We start from the raw sequence: 21,397 nt of genomic DNA, 5'->3' as shown, positions 1-21,397 counted from the left end.
CTTGGGAATAACCTGAACTTTGCGATCTATGGACGATTCGGATCATATGGATTCGATATCTTAGTGTTTATTCTATATCTAGTGGTGTTGGTATTGATCATATCAGTCCCGATCTCTTCCGCTTCAACGTTGAAGAAATCACAACCTCCACTTCGCTCCGTCTCGACTCCACCTTTCACTCTGATCTGCTCTCGCGAACGACAATTTGACAATACCGGCATACATATGGCTTAGTTTGTCGCTAAATACGAGGCGTCTGACGGTCCTAGCGGAAACGGGCGATTGCATGCGCGGGGTATCGACTAGTCGTTGGGGTTTTGCGACACACGGTTGCGATATTACGAATCAAATCTTGCGTCCCACCTTGACTTCGACGGAATCATACAAAGCTCTTCGCTAAAATGCCTCTCGATGAAGAAGGTGCCAAGTGGTCTTGGTAGGAATATATCGTATATTATCAATGAAACCGGGCTAAACAGTTACACCAGTGAACCATGCATTCGAGGTCACCGATCGTCAAAATGCCAGCACTTTGACAGACTCATGATGAAGGTCCCTAAAGCCGGGCGTCCTCTTGCAAAATGTCCCCACCCGAAAGGAACTTGCAGTTGCCAGAAGACATATGCCGTGATGGTCCGCATTCCGAAAGGTAGAGATATCCTTGTCACCAAACTACCACACTTGTGTTTGCGTTGTACTGACTTTTCCCAGGCTCATCATGCTTATGTCGTCCACTCTATAAAGTTCCCATGGATGCCAATGAACCAACTCAGTCTCCCCCATCCTCCATGGTTTCCACATCATCACCAGCTCCGGGCAAGGTCCAAAAGTCTGGAAGAAGACAAAGTACTATGCAAGCAGCACCTGAAAACATAGCTCGGGCATTAGAAAATATGCCAGACAAGGTAAAGCTCGAGGATGGAACGTCGAACTTGCCTTCGGACTTCTCTTCACAGCTCGGGTTAGATGGTTCACGCATCTCTCCCCCTGCGTCTACACAAAACCAAAAGACTCCATCGTCAACAGAAACTACCAGGCAAGGCTCACAGTCTCCTCAAGTATCAAGCTGCTGCTCTCAAAACCAAAAGCCGAAGGCACCCACTCCGACCCCAGCTCCTGCTGCGGTTGCTTCTCCGGCTCAGAATGGTGGATCTTGCTGCGGAGTGTCTCGCCCTCCAACGACAAATCAAGCTGTGTACCCAGAGGCCGACCAGCAGCAATTCCAACAACCTATTGCTTGGGATGATCAGAGTTACATGCAATTCCCCATGCCCCAAATGTCCTCATGGCAGAATTCCTCGATTCCCACGCATGGAGACTACATGCATTCCGCCATGCATCAACCACATCCCCAACACCCAAGCCTCCATAATGGGTACATGGGAATGATGCTCCCTCACTCTCAGCCCCAAATGCCCCAAATAGGGGTGTCACTCGGTGTGACTTCGCCGCCGTCCATGGCATACTCCAACCCGATGAATGGTCTTGGAATCACGCAGCCCTCTATGGGTCCGTACATGCCCAGCAACCTTGAGCCTTCCTACAATGCCCCACCAGGTGGCGACTCTTGTAACGACTGTAGCTGTGGAGAAGATTGCCAGTGTCTTGGCTGCGCTGCTCACCCATTCAATACCACAACACGGAAACATGTCCAAGAGATGGGTGCCATGATCAGCTCCAATGGCGATGACAAGAATCCGGAAGTCATCAACCCTTACCAAGCCTCACCCTACCAGGGAGGCACACCTTCGACCCCATTCCCTTACCTCATGCAAAGCACTCCTTCAATGGACCATGGCTTCCAGCCGATTCCATTTGATAGCTACTCGGATCCAAATTCCACCCTACCCAGCGGTTACTCCTCTCCTCTGTCGGCAAATCACCACCTGAACCAGCAGTTGATGCATCCTTCGGAGTATTACACCCTGGAATACCCAGTCGGGCTACCAAGCGCCTGTTCTGACATGACGGGTAGCTGCCAATGCGGTAGTGACTGCAGCTGTGTCGGCTGTCTCACACACAGCGGCCACAACGGTCTTTCTTTGGACGTCCCAATCCCCGACCATCCCATTGCCAACACAGCGGATAAGCCAACCCAAGCTTCGCGCCATGTTCCCCATACAAATTCCGCTACGTCTCAAACTTCGCGGATCCCAGTACTAGACAATGTGTCTGTCCCCTGCCTGAGTCCCCGCACACTGGAGACTTCCATGATCTAGATGATCCACGGCTTGATGATTTCTTACCATTTTCTTTCTCCCCTCAATTTTTTCCCCGCGCCGTTTTTGATTTTGCATGATTTATGATCTCCTATGATACCCTATCTAGAATCTCTGCTCTAGACGGCCACAGTAATAGATTGCCTGTTTGAATGCAATTGTTCCCACTATCCTGGTTATCGTTCTTGTTATTGCCTTTTGTAGTGTCTTGTGCATCCTTGCTTTCAACGCTCGTAATCCACCTAGAACCAGAGAGGGAGGGCGGCGTGTATTGGCGTAGAAGCCAGAGACACCCGGGTGCCCCGGGACCACTTTTGCTTACCCTAAAAACCCTAACAAACTGGGACATCATTTTGTTTGTATGTTCCAATCTTCATACGTTGAAATTAATATGATGATCATCAATGCATTGGGGGATATCATAATTCTTAAGCAAAAGATAGTATACAGATAAAAGACAGTTTCCCACAGAACCCCAATCAACCCTTATTCCACTTTCCGAACTTCACATAGTCATCATAGAGCGACTTGAACACCGCACGACCAGAGACATCCAGCGCAGCGTTAAGCGCACGCATAGACTCACGCGACATGACATCCAGAGCCGCATACAGACCAGGCAAGATAGCAGCCTTGACATCCGGGGACAGCGACCCACGCAGCGAGCACTGCGCATACTCCATAACAACATACTGCAAGTACTGGCCAGCAATACGCTTCGCCTTCTTCGTCTGATCAGTCAGTGCCTCGCGGGATGCACCAGGCTGGGGACGTAAGACCGCCGAGACGGTAGGGTCGCACAGCGAGGTGAGCAGACGGGTGTAGTAGGTAGCGTGCGAGGCGTCGAGCGGGGCGAGCCAGAAGGGCTGCGAGAGGGTGGGCTGGAAGCGGGAGCGGCCGCGTTTGCGGGACCGCGCGAAGAGACAGCCCAACAGGCGCTGCATGGCGTTTACCACTAGGTGGAAGCGGCCGCCGACCTTGAGGCGTTGCAGGCTGAGTACGACGCCCATTAGTCGGCACAGGCGGGTGTAGATGGTTGGTGCGTAGGCGGGGGAGATCTGGGGGCCGATTTTGGAGGAGGCGCTCGCGATCGCGCTGAGGATGCTGTCGATGTTGCATTGGGTGAGGCTGCGGGTGTGGCTGCGGAGGAGGAGGTCCAGGCATTCGGAGGCGAAGCAGAATTGGTCGATGCTTGTGCTTTGGATGATGGCTTCGGCGAGGGACGTGCAGAGGAGGGAGATCTCGCGTGCTGTGGCGCTCTCTTTGTCTTCGACGGGAGGGAGCGAGGAAACAGCGAGATAGAGTACGAGCAGTCTGTAGCTGGCGTTTTCGCCAATCAAGCCAAGTCCGCGGACTTCGCAGATCGTTTGGGTGATTTTTTCCTCGGTCATGGAGCGGAAGCGTTCGGTGGTGGTCCGGATGAAGAGCTGCTGGTCCTCGGCATAGAGAGATTCAAGGGCAAGAGTCTCGGCGCATTGGAGGACTGGCTGAGCGATGTTCTCCTCGGGTCCCTTGCTGGCAAGAAGACGTCGTCGGATTAATCGAGACGGTTCCGAATCAACGGACATTTCCATGTAATTGTCAATCTTGGAAAGGAACTTCTCCACTTCGACGTTGTTGGTGGCTAGATCTTCGAAATCCTCTAGAGCATCGATGGTCTTAATAAGGGTAATTGTCTCCTCCATCTTCTGCTTCCTGCACTGGTCTTTGACATGTTTCATGTCAGCCAACACGAAGTCGAACACCTTCTGGCGACAAGCGGCAAGTTCCTTCTCCGAAAAGGCTGTCTGCAGCTGCTTGCGGTGAACCCAGAGCTCTGACAAGGTCAACCTCAGAAGGTAACAGGCCATGGAATCACGATCCACCTGCTTCATTTTAGCGGTTTGCTTCGATGCCCGGGCGAAGAGTTTCTTGAACATCTTGTTCCGGTCATCCTCAGACGAAACCAGGAGCTTGGCCGATATCGCGCGGTGCAGGCTTCGGAATGCTTTCATAATCTGGAGGTCGAGGTCGGTACCCTCCAATGGTACGGCTCGAGCAGCAGTCCAGATGGGCTCCCAGTCACTGGTCAGTGTGGCGTCACATTTAGGCATGGCAGCCAATTTAGCCATCATCGTAATAATTCCGATCGTGACATCGGCGGAACTGTCCTGTTCAAGCAGAACATTTTGCAACTTGTTCAAAATGATAGTTCTCAGCCCCCGAGTGATTAACGGGGCCGGAACCCTCTGCAAGCTCTCGACAAGCAGTTTGCGATTGGCGGAGTCTTGCTCGATGCTCTCGTTGAGGAGAAGGCAAAGATCGGAGACAATGAAGGGAGCGTTAAGCATATATTCATGGCAGACCACGCTCGCCCACGCTTGGAGGAACTTCGCTTCTTCTGCAACAATTTCCAAGGGCAATGACGAAGAATTGTATTGAGTAGCTGCCAGGGACAGAATATGACGAAACAGACGGGATCGATCGTCAGAAGAGATAAGAGCCCAGACTTCCGGAACTCTGACAAGGGCCAGGAAGTAAGCTAAGCCAAGAGTTGTTTGGGAATCCACAGTATCTGTGCGGCCATTCCAGGGTGCCTTCATCGACTTTTTGGCATCCTTGGTTGAGATGGAAGTGATGAGGTCTGTGACATCCTTGGTGGCTTTATCAAATGAGCCTCGCTGCTCATCACTAGTGTGTGCCTTGGTTGCAGCAATCAAAAACCGGTAAGCCTCCCACGATTCCAGAGGAGCGAGTTGAGATTTGGTCAGGTCCTTGTGGTTGCGGCGAACAGTCTTGGCGGCGACTTCTACCAATGGCATGAGTGCACTTGCCATGGTATTATCGGCTGACTGTAGGGTGTTCTCTAGGAAATTCCGAACCAACCGCCACAGACGCCATCGCCAGTGCAGAGCCTGCTTCGACGACAGAGTAGAAGTTAGGGTTTCCAGGAGAGATGTCAAGGTCTTTTCCGATTCTGGGAATGTCGAGACTCGGCCACGGAAGCTTGCCTCGACAATAACAAATTTGGCATAAGACTGAGGAGTTTCAGCAACCTTGCCATTTTCAGCTCGCGTCTCGCTAGCAGCGGTACGCATCTGGGCAGCAATGTGCGTCTCAGTGAGGGAAGTTCGCATCAGCTCCGAGTAAGCGTCCGCTAACTCATCATCTTCCCACACTGAGAACAGACCCAAACTGCTGTTATCTTGGCGAGCCTCCTCCACAATAACAAGTTGGTTGTGCCACAGTTCCATGAAGCTAGGCAGGTCTCTTGCGGCAGCGAAACCTCGCAGCAACGGCAGCACAACCTTGCTCTTGATTATTTCGTAGTCCCTCCGTTTGCGAGAACCACTTTCGCGCCACTGTAATAGAACCTTGTCGAGCAATGCATCAAGAAGTTTACGCGAATCGCGCAAGCCGGAGTTTGGCAGGAAAATATCAACACCAAGACTGATAAACAGAGCGGTCACATTCCACTGAACCTTCTCAAGGCCTTGTTCGAAAATACCGGTGTAATTGGCATGCGCTAGAATGGTGTGAAGAGAAAGACCGACCTTTCGGTCGAGGGCTACCAGGAGGAGGTGCTCCAATACCGAGATAAACTTGGAAGAAAATGTAGCGAAGTCTTCCTCCTTTGCAGTAGAGAACGCTAGCTCTGCAACAGCGACGAACAAAGTCTCCAACCACGGGGCTTCATGTGTCTGCCTCCGGAACACATCTCTAGGAACAGCACGCACGGCGTTGTCAAAAAGCTCAGGAAGAAGCTCCACTGATCGCCAGGGATGCATACAAGCCTCATTGCTTGCTTTGTTTTCTTTGGCCACAGCAAACTCGCGAATGATCGGTCTGAAAGTATCAGTCACTGGTTTGACCGAGCTCCAGTCGGGCTCATCCTGAGAATAATCGATGCCAGAGCCTCCACGCTCAAAGAATGCTGCACGAGCGGGAAGTAAGACATGAAGGGCAATAATGCGTTCAATCGCATGCAGAAGATTGGCTCGCTCGTCGGTGTCAAGTTTGGCGGACCGGAGACAGATCTGGAGCCTAAGCGCGTGGGCGAAACAATGTCTCGCGAAAAATTCATTGCTGGACTTGTTGTCCATATCATCTTCACGGTAAGACCTCGATTCCCACAATTCCACCGCCGCGGGACACACATACAGCAAGTGCTGAAGATCGGTTGTTTTCCCCTCATGCGAGAACTGCTTGGCAGCCACGGCGGCTACCCGGAATGCTCGACCCAGCAGCATGGCGACGGCCTCGGGCTCACCCCTCAGCGCAAGCTTCAAATGAGAGTTTGCCACCCCATCAGTGCCTAGTGTGCGGTGCGCGAGTGTCACAAATCCGTGTAGACAATCCAAGGCGCGGATGAAGGCGAGGAAGCATGCTGCGGGGTTCTGACGCTGCTCGTCCACGTCCACATCCATGGCGTCTGCATCATTCTCAGTTGTCATTCTCTTGCGTTTTTTCCCTTGGTTTCCTCGGCGATCATCGTGTGTCGAGGATCCAGACAGTGTATGACTGGACTCGGAGTCAGAACTGAGGGTTGTAAGCCCGTTCCCCAGACCAGAAAAGATATCGGCCTCCAGATCTTCGAGGGTATCACATAGAATCGATAAGAATTTCTGATCTTTAAGAATAGCAGCAAGGTTCTTCGGCGAAATCAGGTCGATGAGCTGTCGTAATAAAAGGAACGAAGCCGCGTCCACTCTGTAGTTCTTCCCACTTCTCAGTTTCTTCAAAAGCCATCGCAGAACCCATTCCTCCTTCGGGGTAGCGTTTGTTTGAATCCGAACATCTCGGTGAACTTCCGGGTGGCTTTCACATAGTGTCAAATCCACACCGATAATCTGTGCCGCTTCGTGAATCTGGGTTGTTGGGCTGGCGGTGCCCTTCTCAAGGCGGAGGAGCGCCTCTTGCGATGAGCGCGGACGCTGTAGAATCGCAACACATTAGATCCCGGGAAAAAGACATGCAGTATTCCAAGATAGCATTTGACTTACCTCCGCAATCAACGGCATCTCAAAAAAAGCAAATTATTCGAGGGAGTGGGTGGTTATTTGTCGAGGGGAAAAAAAAAGAGAGACCAAGAAGAAAAACCGCGGATTGCTCCGACCGCCTTTGGCCGAATCGACTCGGTCCGCTGAACCTCCCAAACTCCTTGCACTCCACACGCCTTCACCTCTATAAATTCCACATAATTGCACCTGGTTCGTGTTTTGCCCTCGGAAATAGCTCCGGTTGAATTGATGCTTACTTCTGCATAGATTTATCGCAATGGCTGAATCCAGTGAATCCGGGCCGATCGCGCGGGCCACCAAGCCCGTCAGCGAGGCTTTGCTTAACGAGAAGGTATGAGCTAGCTGGGATCCTCAAATGAGAGAGATCGCAATATAGAATCATATCATTGATATATATGACGATTGTCTCGGCCTGGAAGCAAACATGGGAGAACCCGTTGGCTAACCTTCAACGTCATATCATTAGTGGGACCGCGCCATCTCCTCTGTGCTCATCAAGTCCTCCCTCGGTCTGTCTTTCGGTGTTGTCTTCTCGGTGCTCCTCTTCAAGCGGAGAGCTTGGCCCGCGTGGGTTGGTCTCGGCTTTGGTGCCGGACGTGCCTGGGAAGAAGCTGATGGTACGTTCATATCTATATTTCATTTGGTTCGGCCTTTGGAGGCACTTTTGGTGAAGTTGGAGCTCCGGGTCACTATGAGATAAGCTCGCTTGAGCTTGGGCAGAGGCTACTTGCTGTAATTTTTTTCAGCATCGAGCTTCGCAGGCCCCTCCACAGTGGCCCGACTATCCGCTTTTCCCCGAGCCTGCCTATCTCCAAGATCCAACAATGACTGAGCTAACTTGTACTTAGCCTCCTTCCGCCGTGGTGATTCCCCTATCAGAGATGCGCTGCGCCGCTAAAGAATGGCTTCCAAGTGTGTACGATACATTGTACAGAAGGCAAGAGGCCATCAATGAATGGTTGTCTTCGGCCTAGAGAAGAATTGGTATACCGGTTCACCAAACACCCATCAACACCGAACGAGGTGTTTCCTTGAGTTTTCTTCCCCGACTTTTAAATTAAGAAACATGATTTGAGTTTAAGAGATGTCCTGGCACTTGACTTCCAACACACCTGCCTTCAGTAATTTCATATTTTGGTTCTATATGAGAACGAAGACACAATTCGATGCAATAACATTCTTGTAAACGGCGGACTTGTCAATTGCCTTTTTAAGTTAATATATGATTGTTGGTGGGTTCACAGGATGCTACATCGATTTGAAATAAAGCTAGGCTCTGTCCTTCTTTCTTTCCGCTACCACTTCCTCCAAGCCAGCTGTCACCTCGACGTAGACAGCTCTCGGCACTGGCAGACATATATGACCCGGTATAGGCCAGACGGGTATGGGCCAGAGCGGATGAGGAAGATCAATATCTGCACCGGCATCGATGAGCAATTGGACGATCGTCGAATGACCCATCTCCATCGCCAATTGTACAACTCTTCCACAGGAGAAGTTGGCAGGTATCCTCGAGTCTCTGCTTTTATACGCACCGAAAGGGGGGCGCGTGGGGCGGCCGCCTAGATCGTGATATGCAACATTGGTATCAGCGCCATGTTCAATCAGCAATGCCACTAGAGCTGCGTTGCCTAATCTAGTAGCCCGGACGAGGGGAGGCGTGATATCTTCCGATTCCAACTCTCTATCCATCTGAGAGTCGTGATCACGAAAGATCGGCTCAGGTGGACGAGGCCGATCCGATTCCTCAAAATCACAGCTGACGCCGTGCGCAAGAAGGATGTTAGCGATTGTGGTGTCTTGTTGCTCCACCGCGAGAGCAAGGGCTCTAGTACAGGAGATTCGGTTTGTTCTCAGCACAAGAACCTCAACCATGTTCTGGTGTTTGTTTTTCACTGCCTTAAACAGGGCTGGTCCATGTTCCTGGAAGATAGTGTAGTTCGCGTCAGCGCCGTTATCCAGGAATATATTGACCAGATCGAGTCTTTCGTGCTCAACGGCCCATTCCAATGGTGTAAGCTCTATTTCATCCCGAGTATTCAGTATAATGTCTAGATCGCAGGGCGTTTGGTCGTAATTGAGAATGCGGACATTCAGATCCATGCCGTAACTGAGGATGTGAGAGAAGACATGCTTGCTGTGTCCGGCTTCCAATGCAGCTGCGAGTGCTTCCTTTTTCTGTTTCTCACTAGGAGGTCCAATCACCGGTGGACAAATTGAGCTCGGGGAGGCAATTTCAGGCTTAGTCGAGTCCGTTTTGTCAGTGAAAAGATTCTTGATAAAATGTAATTCTTGGGCTGTCAGTTCCTGTGACTCCAATACATCATCATCCCCAGGATTGAGTGAGACCTTCTTGCTCGCGGCGTTGCTTTTGTCATTGACCCGCCCAACTGATAGCCACCATGTAGGCATATCAGCTTGTAGGTGTTCGTATACCACTCCATCGCGTACTTTTCGCTCTCTGACGGCTCTGAAGGACTGGTATGTATAAGGATCACGCCAGAAGACCACTGAGGCGTCATGGGGCTTGAAGGGAGTTGCAGACTTCCGCTGGAGGCATTCATGCCACTTTACATCGTGGAAGAACGCGTGGGCTTTCACTTCGGTGGCTCCATTTGTACCTAATCGTTGGGTGGGAATTTTCGCAAGGAGCTTGGTTAAGATGTCTTTCGCGGTTGATGGTAGGCTCTCAGGGAGCTCTAGGTCTTGGCCAATGATTCTGTGGCGCCGCTCGCCGTCGTCCTTATGGCAGAAAGGGGGTATGCCCGTCAACATCTCATAGAGAATGAGGCCCAGAGCCCACCAATCTACTACCCGGGAAGCCCTATGGTCGTTGAGTACTTCGGGGGCTGGATACTCAGCCGTACCAGGCAAAATGAGATCAACATCTCCCATATTCTCCGATATCAACGCAAAAAGACCAGGCTTGCAAAGACTGATATGTCCAGATGAATCCAGAAGAATATTTTCTGGCTTCAGGGAACTGAGAATGATGTGCTTGTCATGCAGGTATTCCAGTATGCAAACTAGCTCCGCAGCGTAAAATTTGGCTTTGTTGGTATCAAACCGCCGCGCCTTTTGCAAATGATCAAAGAGGTACCCGCCACTACCCAACGGCGAAAGGAGTTTTAACAGTCTCTCGGATTTGAAAGCGAAATTGAGCGGTGCGATGAACGGGTGTTGAATGGTAGAGCAAAGGCCAAGGCTGGGTGCGAGCTTAATATCAGATCTAGAGATATCAGCGTCGTAGGCGTAATTATCAATGGCCGTCATGCCGTAGTTTTGACCCGTGTCCTTTTCAACATTGACAAGATCACGATCACCGCGGACCCTCCACTCATCCCACGTCTCCAAAGGCGAGTCCTCCTTCTGCGTGTAGGATATCTTGATTGTCACTTTCCCCGTGCCATTTTGGACATCCAAGTCTTGCCAATTCGAAGTTTCTAGGAACGGGTTCAATTTGATCAGACCAAGGGGCACGGGTGTGTTTTCCTGTCTTCCCGACGCATCAGGCTTCATGTCCTCGATGAACATTGAAATTGTCAATTCGGATGACGGAGATGCGGAGACGTGAAACTTGAACGGCCGGTACACTGATGCCCATGCGACCACGCCCTCAGTGGTGATGGCCATCGCCTCTGTTGACAGCTGGAACCCTTCATATTCGGCGATGGCGTATGCCCGCCATCGCTCGTCCACTTCCGGACCAGTCACATTTACACCGTGTAGGTCTAGGTCGTCTGGTAGACTCAGGCGATAGGCCAGATCGAGCGTAACAGTCAATATTCCAGGCCCAGACGGGCTGGGTGGTTGTAATGGGATGGTGGTCTCGGATTGGGTCTGGTCACCCGTACCATCATTTTCACTTTTGTTGAGGATTTCGGACATTGTTTTATTCTATTCATGAAGAGGGGGAGTGGACAACGCAGAGTAACAAACAGGGGTTAATAAATAGGAGCCTTGGCACGCGATGTGACCTCACCACGTAGAGCTAGCGAAAATTAGGGCTTTCGAAACCCGAGAAGAAAATTATACATGTAAATCTTGTGGAAAACTCATTGCTTGAAGATTCAGGCCCTCTCGATCAGTGAGCCCGGATTGTACAAATTGTTTCGTAAGGAAAAAGAAGAAAAAAGCTATAGCAGAATACTATCCAAAACCACTTTACTGACTGACCCCTTGATCGCTAAGAGGTTGTCATCGTGGTGGTACTGACAGTTCCCCATCTCATCGGCACATATGTATGAACTGATGTCCTAGACTGCGTATTAAGAGTCTCATAGAAACCCTGGAACTCTTGCAGCTGATCGTCCGTCCATGACGGGAAGACAGGAAGGGACGGAATCTTCCCGGTGCCTCGCGAATCTAGTATTGTCCAATCGCCCTCTTCATTATTTTCTGCCTCAATGTCCAAGTCACCACCGACGGATCGCCTTTTCTGGCCAGTACCTGATGGGCCGCACGAAATCTTTGGTCCACCGGCCGAGACGATTGCGCGCTCCACGCAGCCAGCTTTCATGAAGAAAGGCAAGTTGAAATACACAGACGCATAGCTATCTGAGGTCCCCTTGTGCCAATCCCAGCCCGTCATGACTCCGCACCCACCTTCCTCGTGCTTGAGTGAGGCGCCGTTGTCTGATATCCAACCGTCGATATTGTATACTTCAAATGTCCAATAGGCGACGCTGTCCCAGAACTGGCAATCCGCCATTGGCGTGGGAGTGGATTTTGCTGTTGTTGTTGTTGTCTTCTTAGTAGTTGTTGTTGACGTGGTGGTGCTGGTAGTGGTGGTAATTAGGCCCCACTCGGAGCTGAGGCGAGACATGACTTCAGAATCGAGGGATGACAGTGCTGCCGCATCGAGGAACGTTCTCGGGAAGTTGTCGTCTCCCTCTCCCATGGAGCCAAACACAATTGTATATTCCGCACCCTCATTATCAGGGTCCTCGTCATCATCATTATCGTTGTCATTACCTCCTCTGCTACTACCAGAAGAGCCAAATACCCCTGGGGGACAGAAGGGGCAGTCAGGATTGCAGAAAGGAGAACCTAGATGTGAATCTCGTTAGCTGCTGGGTGATATACACGTAAAGAGTAACAATGGCAAAGAAAGGTATCGACTCACAATCAACGCCGCATCCATTACAGCCCGCTGTGGCCGTAGGGGCAGGTGGCGTTCCAGATGTATAGGAGGGTGTCTTGGAAAATACAGGGTCCGTTGACCCTGGTTTGGGAGACGTCGTGGGGTGCGGATTTGGTGTGACAGTGATAGGCTTCGGGAGCAAGGTTGTCCCGCCGCTGATGGAGGTAGTTCCACCCAAGGTTCTCGTTTCCACCGGAGGGGAGTAGGTTGAGGAGCCCCAGGTAATGGGGTCCGAGGAAATCGTTGTAGTCGCGGTGGCCCCAATTATAGTGGTGGTGCCGCTAATCACACTGAAGAGGACGAGTTGACTTATTAATAGGAACTTGATCCCAAGGGCACCCCGAGGGCATTGCAGTGCATGTACTTACGGGGTAATGATAATGGTGAACGGTGGTGGCCGAACTGAGCTTGTCAAGATGATAGGAATGGGGCCACCTGTTGAGGTGGAGCTTGAACCTGAGCCGGAGGCGGAGTTGGTAGGAATGGAAACACCCCATACATTAATGGCCGTAGTAGTCACTGAGATGCGCCTCATTGATGAGCTGTACACCCAATGATGGAAAAGAGGGTTAAGGATAGAGGGAGTACTCACAAGGAGGGATTTCAATCACTGTCAGCCACGATTGAACCACGTACGCCGGATATGTCGAGGTTAAGCCATTGGAAAGGGTGCTTGTGCGAGTTGTAAGACTGGAGTACGTAACGCTAGTTGTCCACGGAGGGAAAGTGATGGTTGTGGGAGTTGATAGAGGCATGGGGGGCCAAATGAGTGATGCACCCGGAGGAGCAGTCACCACAGGTGTCGCTGCGTTCCAGATATCAGGATTGACATAGATGGTTTCGGTGGATGAACTGCTGTTTGAACTGCTTCCACTTCCGCCGCCATTTTCGGACTGTAGATCCACTGCCCAGTCTGCAATGCCAAGGAAATTAAGCCCTGGGTAGAGTGCTTTGCGGGTTGCCTTGTTCTCTTCGTCCATGTAAGCAACCCACTGTGTATCGTTAAAGACGAGAATGTTGGAATATGAGGCTTTGTCGAAGAGCTTCTGGGCCGTGGGATTTCGGCTAATGATCTCACGGATCTCATAGTCGGAGATGTAGCCAGAGGTATTGGTGCAGCGGCCCGGGTACGCACCTGAATCAGGGCCTGTGTAGGTGCATTGCTCGGTCGTACAGCCCGGGGTGGTCATTTGGAATGAGCGACCATAGCTGCTGACGCCGACGACGATCATGTTGGAAGGCACACCAGCCTTCGTGATCATGGAAAGTGAATTGATCGTCTCGGTAAGGTTGACGTGAGAACGTAGACAGTTGCCGTGTCCCTGGTCATAGGAGGGACATCCTGGGGTTGCGTACTTGTTCACATAGTCCCACTGACCATGCAAATCGTAGGTCATGTACACCAAGTAGTCGACAACGAGGCTGAGAGCCTGGATAGGAAAGTACTGGAGGTACCAGAACGATGCGGGTGCGGTGACCGAGACAGTCTTGCTAGATGGCATCTCCTGTTTGAGCTCCTTCAACAGCAGGAAAAACCCGGTGGTCTCAGCCTCAGTGCCCGCTGGAATGCCAGGGATATCTGGCTCGGCAGGGTACTCCCAGTCCCAGTCAACGCCGTCAAGGTTGTAGTCATCTAGGAACTTGATGATGTTCGTGACAAGCGTTTTGCGATTCGCTGAGGTGGACACTGCATCGCGGAAGATCTTGTATGTGCTGAGCTCAGTGGAAAACGCCCACCCACCAACAGAAACAATCTTCTTAATGCCGACCATACCCTTGAAGAGTGGCAACTGATCAGCAACTTCATCGGTATTGATAGAGAAGTCTTCGTTTAGTGTAATGAAGGAGTAATGAATGTGTGTATAGACCGATGTGTCAATGGTGTTGACAGACATGCGTAGACAGGTGCGTTTCCAGTTGAAGGCTTCGAAATAAGCAATGTTGTAGGTTTCCCCGGGAGCGCTGGACGTTACAATGTTCGTCCCACAGTTGGAGATGCACCCGTTCTTGCCCGGGGCAGCCGTTCCTGGAGCTCCTGTGGACGAGTTTGAAGGAGTGCAGAAGTCTCCTGTCGTTCCACATTGGCCCCAGACATTGCAGCATGCGTTTAATGGGCACTCGTTCAAGGTGTTCAAGTCCGTCCCTGGGGGTGCCTTTGCCGTATCATTGACCTGCGGTCCACAAACAGCATTTGCAATGGTGGCCGGCATAGGCGGGTAGCCAGTGCTGAGACAGATGTTGTAATCAGCAAAAAGTTTCTCACAGCCATTCCAGCCCCAGGTCTCTTTGTTGAAAGACTCGATTTTGGCATTGGTGAGGTCGTTAGCCGCCGCAAGCGATGCGCAGGAGTCGCCTGTCTGCACGAGATACGAGTAACAATAGCCATCTGCGCTGGGCTTTGGTGTAAAGTCTGGCAGAGTACCGGCGTTACAGCAAACATGTTTACCTGGGGTCAAGCCCGAGCATAGACTTGGGTCGGAATTGTATTTTGTGAACTGTGCCGCTGTGATACCGCACTCGGTCGCCAGTGAGGAACACGAGTCTCCGGAGAATACTTGAATAGTGCGGCACTCAGTAGCACGACTTAAAGTGGCCTTGGTCGAGTTGCCTGTGATTGTGATCTTACTTACAGAAGCAGCAAGATAGGTCACTGTTTCCCAGTCAGAGGCAGCAATTCCCCTCTCTGTCGAAACACAGGTGCCGTTCTTGGAGGCCTGCAATCCACGCTGGACAGCACCCAATTTGCCCTTGGTATTGATCAGAACACTCAATGAGTATCTAGCCGAGGAATTGCTGCACAATTCAACTGACAAACTCTCCGCAACGCTGCCGTCGCGTTTGACTTGTGCGCTGAGCTTCTCGAGAACAGTACCGAGCACACCCTGCCCAGCAAGTCCCGAACCAGCGTAAACGCCCACAACCACATCACCAGAATAGAAATACTTAATGTTCTCGTTGCAGCCGGCATCAGACAGTATTGCAAATGCCTGTAGTTGCTCCAGAGCAAAGGCGACATCAGCGACATGCTGTGGAGAAGAAACACCCGAAGATGTTAGCTGCAAGGAAGATGTCCTTTGGGTCTGCTCCGCTCCTTTGAGGGCGCAGGTGGCAGAAGAATTATTACTTGGCACAGAGCTTGAGAAGTTTGCGTAGTCCGCGGTACACGCAGAAATGGCAACATGCGACTTCTGGGTGTCGATAGGGTTGGCCAACGCAAAGTCCAGGAGCATGGGCCGATTACACGCCCTATCAAGACGGCTGAGGCTGCCATATACGAACCAGGAGCTGGTGTTGATACCCCCACTGCTACACCCCCCAGGGCAGACATCTCTACCCTGATGATGTAGTCGCTTGGTGTAGCTCCCGGCAAGGATAGCCTCTTGTGCACTTGCAAGATCTGTTGGTCTGCCAGTAGCAGTTCCAGACACCGTATTGACAGAAAGGGACGCTAGGAGGGCGTTGGCCGCCTCGTTGGCATTTGCCAGAGTAGCCGAGGATGCCCAGACGACTGCTAGTGGAATGGCAGTTGCCAGCGACGGTAGTCTCATCTTGATATGGCAAAGAAATGGCTTCTAAGAGAGAGAAGGCGCAGCTGCCAAAACGGTTGGAGACAGAGACTGAGAAGGGGACCTCTGCCACGAGCCTCGAAATAAATGATTATAAAGGAGCGTTGAGCGTGATGTACCTGAGCAAAACGAGCGGGCTTTGATATACTCCTCAACCCCTATTAACTGATCCGGATCCAAGTCCAGCAATACCGGCTCTTTCGGAGGTACTACAAGGTGCATAGTGGGAAAATTACTTTATACCGCATTGAGCAGTATATTTCGGTCTTGTGAGCTGCAGTTGAGTCTGGCCCGAAAAAGCCCTGTATGTCCAACATTTGTGGATCAGTGCTGCACCAGAAATGACCAGTTGCTGCGGTATACGAGTAAGGTAGTATTGAGGCGTGCAATTAAGTGGACTACAAAGTTTGATTAATACAACCAGCAGTCTGTCATGTGCATTTCACCCAAAATATTGATGGAAATCATAGCCAACTCATCTTGGACTAGCTAAAATGTATAGGCGTTTAGTGCTTGCTACCGCCTGTCACTACAATCTGTAGAAATCTCGAGTGCCCATTTCAGTCTTCAAGGAGATTGGTTCATTCTTGAGAGTGTATTTCTATCTTCCAGATTGCACTGATTGACAACCTTGAGTATAAACCTTCTGCCAAGAAGCCGGCTCTCGGCTAGTGTCTTATTCTCTATATCACTCAAGTTAGTAGTCTTAAACTAAGAAAAGCCGGCACAATGCCCTAATCTGGAGGATGGCCTGATTGATCCTGCCTTGAACGCGGTATTTATTTAGATTATCCGAATATTTTAAAATAAGGAGCGTGGGGGCTAGGCCCAAGAACCGCCAAAAAGGTGGGATTCAACGTTGTCACCCGAAGCCACTAGTATAGATAGACTAATATGCCAAACAAGAAACAGAACAGATATTCTCCCCCTCTAGGCCATGATTAGAGACTACGGCTCTTAGTGTGGCCTAGTGGTAATATAGGCTGTATTTTTCCTACCTAATAGACTAGCACCTGGCGAGGTTGCATTGAATTGTCCGTCCAGGGGCTTAGGATTTTGCTCAATGGATTTTTTTCAATTTTCTTATTCAGTGGAAATAAACGCAGACGGGCACTACAATTCTCATTATTTGGAAATTCGACTAAATTGTAGAAACAAGCAAACAACATTCCTAGCTCTGAGAACGGTACATTTCCAGTGACCCCGTGGCTGTCATTCAACCAACGTATATAATAGTTCCATCACTAAGCCTGGGACTTGGATTATGCTACCTATTTCGGATCTACAAAAGGATTAGAAGCCTTCCTTGGAAAGCCTTCGAGGTACACGCATTGCTCTCTGCTTAGAGGTGCGGCGAAAAACAAATATGCCGCTGTTGCGAAAAAGGCATATGTCTCTGGGTTGTGGGAGTTGGCGACTCTTGTACCTTCATTTTCTTTATCGGCCGCATTTTGTATGATCGTATCCAAAGTATCTAAAGACAACCGAAGCGGTTAGTAATAAATTCAAATAGAGAAATGTCAAATACGTACAACCCTCATCCGCTGTGTTGGCGGGGTCGGTCAAATGGTAGATTTCGTGGTATAGCGTAGCGCTAACAGGCATCAATTTGTCCAATGCTTTACTCGCGTCCTTCACTCCAGCTTCGGGGTAGTTATCGGTCTCAACAGCCTTTGTGAGGGACGAGTAGGAGTGGAACCCCTTGTCGGGAGAAAAGGCCGGTGGACAAAAAAGGATGTGACCGTTGGTTTTACCAACTGCAAATTTTGCACCGTCCGCCCAAATTGGTGCAACGTGCACTGGTGCAAGGGCAGTTTTGGCGTAACGTAGCCCTCCACTTTTGGGCTTATCCGCACACAGTGAGGTTTCACCCTTAAAGTCAATATCGTAGCCGTTGAATGCGCTCATCCAGAAGGCATTGGCCTTTGGATTTCTGGAGTCACGCGGAGAAGCCTTTCCAAGGTTCAAGTACTCGGTCGGTTCCTTGGTGTCGGGGTCTCTCGCAGTGACGACGTCTTTCCCTTTATGATCCTTGACGACGGATTCGGCCCAGGGTTGATGTATGCCTGCCTCAGCGCCACAGAAGAGACGGGGCTTTTCTCCTGATACCTCGTAGTCAGTCAAGCCACCGCCAGCAAGGAATTTGGAGACGCGTGATATGTGGTCTGTTTTAATTAGCGTCAGTCATCCGAGAGAACACCGTGAGAAGTGCAGGGGGCACATTGGTGAAAGTAGGTACATACCTCCAATGGCTTTCCATAGGATCGCGTTCTTCACGTCCTTCACGTCCACGTCTTTGGTATTATGATCAACCTTGACTCCAAACCAGGTGGACCACATCAACATCAAAGGAAAATTTCCTTTTCGGGTTGCGTACGCTTCAGTTATCGCTTTATGGAGAAGAATGACCTCTGCCAACCACTCATCGAAGGTCGACTCTTTGGTAACGCAACCTCCCGGGCCGTCATAGAGGAGAAATAGATCTGTGATTTTCTTCGGGGTAGTGGCAGTGCCATCATCTCCCCCAACTCGAACCCTACGAGCGAGGGTATTGGTGGAGTTAACTTCCTTGTCACCGTGAGAAGTAACAAGCCCTAGTGGGCAGGCGTTGACGAGGACAACAAGGCAGAGTAATGGCAACAGCCCCGCGAAATACCACCGCATTCTGGAATGAGGTACACAATGAGGCTCTCACAAAGACGGCAGAGAAGTTCGAAAAATGTATTGAAAGGGACCTTGGATAAGTATCAACCTGGAAGCCTTGATGAAGTTAATCCGCGTGTCTTGCAAATTCTATAAAACAAAAGAGAAATATTAGTTGATAGCTTAGACTCTTTCCATATATTTTCCCCTCTAGGCTCAGGGGTCAATCATCTATCAATGTATTGTGCCCAAGTTCGCCATCCTATCCATGAATGAATGTAACCCGTTGTCAACCAAATCAGTATCCACTACTGTTCTATCCGTGTAAAAAGTAAACACAGAATACAAAAGCTGTACCTACCATACGGCTGTGAGGCTCCACTGAGGGTCAATCCGTATCTGCGCTTTGAAGTGGAGCAGATTCCCATTTAGAGCAAATCCCGTTGGGCTAAGCTCAATGCCTTCTACCAAGCATCCTGATCAACGCTGGTAAAATGACTTGGCAAAAACGACACCAAATATGCCGCAGAGCCAAGAAATAATGAGCTTAAGCAATGCTACATGGCGTTGTCTAGAGGTAAAATTGGCCAACTGTGGGGACTTACCGGTCCGGGCCGTAGGGCCAAGAAATATACACTAGTGGGCTTTAGCAATGCTACACGGCGTTGTCTAGAGGTGGAATTGGCCCAATGTGGAGATTTACCGGTGCGGACCGCAGAGCCAAGAAATAATGAGCTTAAGCAATGCTACACGGCGTTGTCTAGAGGTGAAATTGGCCAAATGTGGAGATTTACTGGTGCGACTAATGCAGGGGTTGTCTCAGAGTGGTTCACGCCAACCAGCTAGGGTATACCCGTGGACTAATATATTCTAAGTTGGCTAGGTGATTAAGATGAGGCTTTAATTGTTAGCGGATTAGAAATTTCGCTATATCCTTACAATGCCAGTAAATTAGTGTTCACATTGGCCCTAGAGGTATACTAGTCCGACCCCAGTTACCCTCAGTCACGAATATAGTAGAGCCTGGACCACATCCCCCAATAAATTATACTGCAAAGGAACGCTGTTCCTCTGAGAGCGGGGATTTTGGGCACATGAGAAGACTAAATTTTGCGAAGCTTCGGAAATACCGTCCCGATACAGCAGGACCCCGCTGTCAGCTGCAAGACGATAACTCCGAGGTGTCTATTAGAAAACAAAATTCGATTGAATCTTTTTAGCAATGTATTGACGGAGGAAGTCGGGGCCGATGATGTTGAGCTAGAGATTACAAACTTGAAAGCAGAGGCTGTTAGGGTTATCCTGATTGCCCGCACACTCCTATGTAGCTTTCAGTCACTCTCTTCGTGCTTCGATACTTGTCTACTACTACAACAGACCATTCTCCAAAATTATGAGGCCCCTCCAACTTTGTGCCTTTGCGCTGGGTCTTTGCTCGGTAGACGCCTATCTGGTAGCCCCTCCAGGAACACCCGCACCAGGGGCTGCGTCGGGCTGTAGCGATTGGGTGCAGGCCTCCTACGGCCTGACATGCAATATAATTCACCGCTTCTATGGAATGACTGATGTCGAATTTGAGAAATGGGTGAGTGAGTCCAGCTTCTATGAAAGGATACTACCCACATGTACTGACTCGGATAGAACCCTAGTGTCAGTCAGCTAGGTGATGGCTGTAACTTGATCTCGGGTCTCTACTATTGCGTTCAGGTCAACTATGTCTCACAAACTCCAACATGGACGGCACCTGCGACTACTACGACCTCGGCCGGGAACGGCATCACCACACCAACTCCTACACAGGCTGACATGGTGAAGAACTGCAACAAGTTCTACATGGTTGTCAGTGGTGACTCCTGCTATAATATTGCAACTGCCCAGGGAATATCTCTTGATAACTTTTACGCCTGGAACCCTGCAGTTGGAAGCTCCTGCACGGGCCTCTGGCCTGACTATTATATCTGTGTTGGTGTGCTATCAGGTACCACTACATCTGCCCCCACTACTACGACCACAACCACGACCACGACCACGATCTCCGTGACCACAACCACGGTTGGAAATGGGGTTGCCACTCCTACGCCAGTTCAGACCGGCATGGCGACCAATTGCAAGAAGTTCCATCTTGTTGTTAGTGGAGATGGTTGTTACGATATTGCTGCGGCTGCCGGGGTCGCTCTGAATGACTTCTATTCCTGGAATCCCGCTGTGGGAAATACTTGTGCTGGCCTTTGGCCTAATTACTACGTCTGCGTAGGCATCATCGCTATTTCAGCTACCACTTCAACTACGACTAAGACAACGACTACGAGCTCCGGCAACGGTGTTGCCACTCCCACGCCAGTTCAGACCGGCATGGTGACCAATTGCATGAGGTTCCATCTTGTTATTAGTGGAGATGGTTGTTACAATATTGCTGCGGCTGCCGGGGTCGCACTGAATGATTTCTATGCCTGGAATCCCGCTGTGGGAAACACTTGTGCTGGCCTTTGGCCTAATTACTACGTCTGTGTGGGCATTATCGCTATTTCAGCTACCACTTCAACTACGACTAAGACAACTACTACGAGCTCCGGCAACGGTGTTGCCACTCCCACGCCAGTTCAGACCGGCATGGTGACAAATTGCAAGAGGTTCCATCTTGTTATTAGTGGAGATGGTTGTTACAATATTGCTGCGGCTGCCGGGGTCGCACTGAATGACTTCTATGCCTGGAATCCCGCTGTTGGAAACAAGTGTGCTGGTCTATGGCCTAATTACTATGTCTGTATTGGTATTTAGGAAGTATGGGAACACCACGGCCTACCAATGACGAATGTGTCAGACCGA

The 21,397-nt window shown here is 50.4% G+C and overlaps 7 protein-coding genes across 7 annotated transcripts; 3 read left to right on the top strand and 4 right to left on the bottom strand.

The window, feature by feature from the left end:
• The first annotated feature begins 30 nt into the window (after positions 1-30).
• Positions 31-2,385, top strand: N7471_003115 (copper fist DNA-binding domain-containing protein). Its single transcript, XM_057275835.1, has 3 exons — positions 31-436; positions 489-649; positions 712-2,385. Exons 1-3 carry the CDS (start codon positions 402-404, stop codon positions 2,217-2,219), a joined length of 1,704 nt encoding a protein of 567 aa, XP_057140473.1. The 5' UTR covers positions 31-401; the 3' UTR covers positions 2,220-2,385.
• Positions 2,386-2,698: 313 nt separating this feature from the next.
• N7471_003114 (ribosome biogenesis protein URB2) lies at positions 2,699-7,219 on the bottom strand (the record flags this gene model as incomplete). Its single annotated transcript, XM_057275834.1, has 2 exons — positions 2,699-7,132; positions 7,202-7,219. 2 exons carry the CDS (start codon positions 7,217-7,219, stop codon positions 2,699-2,701), a joined length of 4,452 nt encoding a protein of 1,483 aa, XP_057140472.1.
• Positions 7,220-7,475: 256 nt separating this feature from the next.
• On the top strand, positions 7,476-8,117 carry N7471_003113 (MICOS complex subunit MIC10; the record flags this gene model as incomplete). The annotated part of the gene is made up of 3 exons (XM_057275833.1): positions 7,476-7,550; positions 7,686-7,836; positions 8,068-8,117. The coding sequence occupies 3 exons, from the start codon at positions 7,476-7,478 to the stop codon at positions 8,115-8,117; spliced, it is 276 nt and encodes a 91-aa protein (XP_057140471.1).
• Positions 8,118-8,488: 371 nt separating this feature from the next.
• On the bottom strand, positions 8,489-11,107 carry N7471_003112 (putative protein kinase; the record flags this gene model as incomplete). Its single annotated transcript, XM_057275832.1, has 1 exon — positions 8,489-11,107. The coding sequence occupies one exon, from the start codon at positions 11,105-11,107 to the stop codon at positions 8,489-8,491; it is 2,619 nt and encodes an 872-aa protein (XP_057140470.1).
• A 298-nt stretch (positions 11,108-11,405) lies between these two features.
• On the bottom strand, positions 11,406-15,910 carry N7471_003111 (class V chitinase Chi100; the record flags this gene model as incomplete). Its single annotated transcript, XM_057275831.1, has 4 exons — positions 11,406-12,268; positions 12,345-12,652; positions 12,731-12,881; positions 12,955-15,910. 4 exons carry the CDS (start codon positions 15,908-15,910, stop codon positions 11,406-11,408), a joined length of 4,278 nt encoding a protein of 1,425 aa, XP_057140469.1.
• Positions 15,911-17,199: 1,289 nt separating this feature from the next.
• On the bottom strand, positions 17,200-18,592 carry N7471_003110 (uncharacterized protein; the record flags this gene model as incomplete). Its single annotated transcript, XM_057275830.1, has 3 exons — positions 17,200-17,402; positions 17,461-18,093; positions 18,172-18,592. The coding sequence occupies 3 exons, from the start codon at positions 18,590-18,592 to the stop codon at positions 17,200-17,202; spliced, it is 1,257 nt and encodes a 418-aa protein (XP_057140468.1).
• A 1,372-nt stretch (positions 18,593-19,964) lies between these two features.
• N7471_003109 (muramidase family protein) lies at positions 19,965-21,349 on the top strand (the record flags this gene model as incomplete). Its single annotated transcript, XM_057275829.1, has 2 exons — positions 19,965-20,156; positions 20,213-21,349. The coding sequence occupies 2 exons, from the start codon at positions 19,965-19,967 to the stop codon at positions 21,347-21,349; spliced, it is 1,329 nt and encodes a 442-aa protein (XP_057140467.1).
• Between the last annotated feature and the right edge of the window lie 48 nt (positions 21,350-21,397).

This window comes from Penicillium samsonianum, assembly GCF_028829775.1.
Source record: "Penicillium samsonianum strain IBT 33392 chromosome Unknown utg000002l_segment0_segment0, whole genome shotgun sequence".
Classification (NCBI taxonomy): domain Eukaryota; kingdom Fungi; phylum Ascomycota; class Eurotiomycetes; order Eurotiales; family Aspergillaceae; genus Penicillium; species Penicillium samsonianum.
The sequence above is the reverse complement of the archived record's forward strand: the minus strand, read 5'-3'. Positions and strand labels throughout refer to the sequence as shown.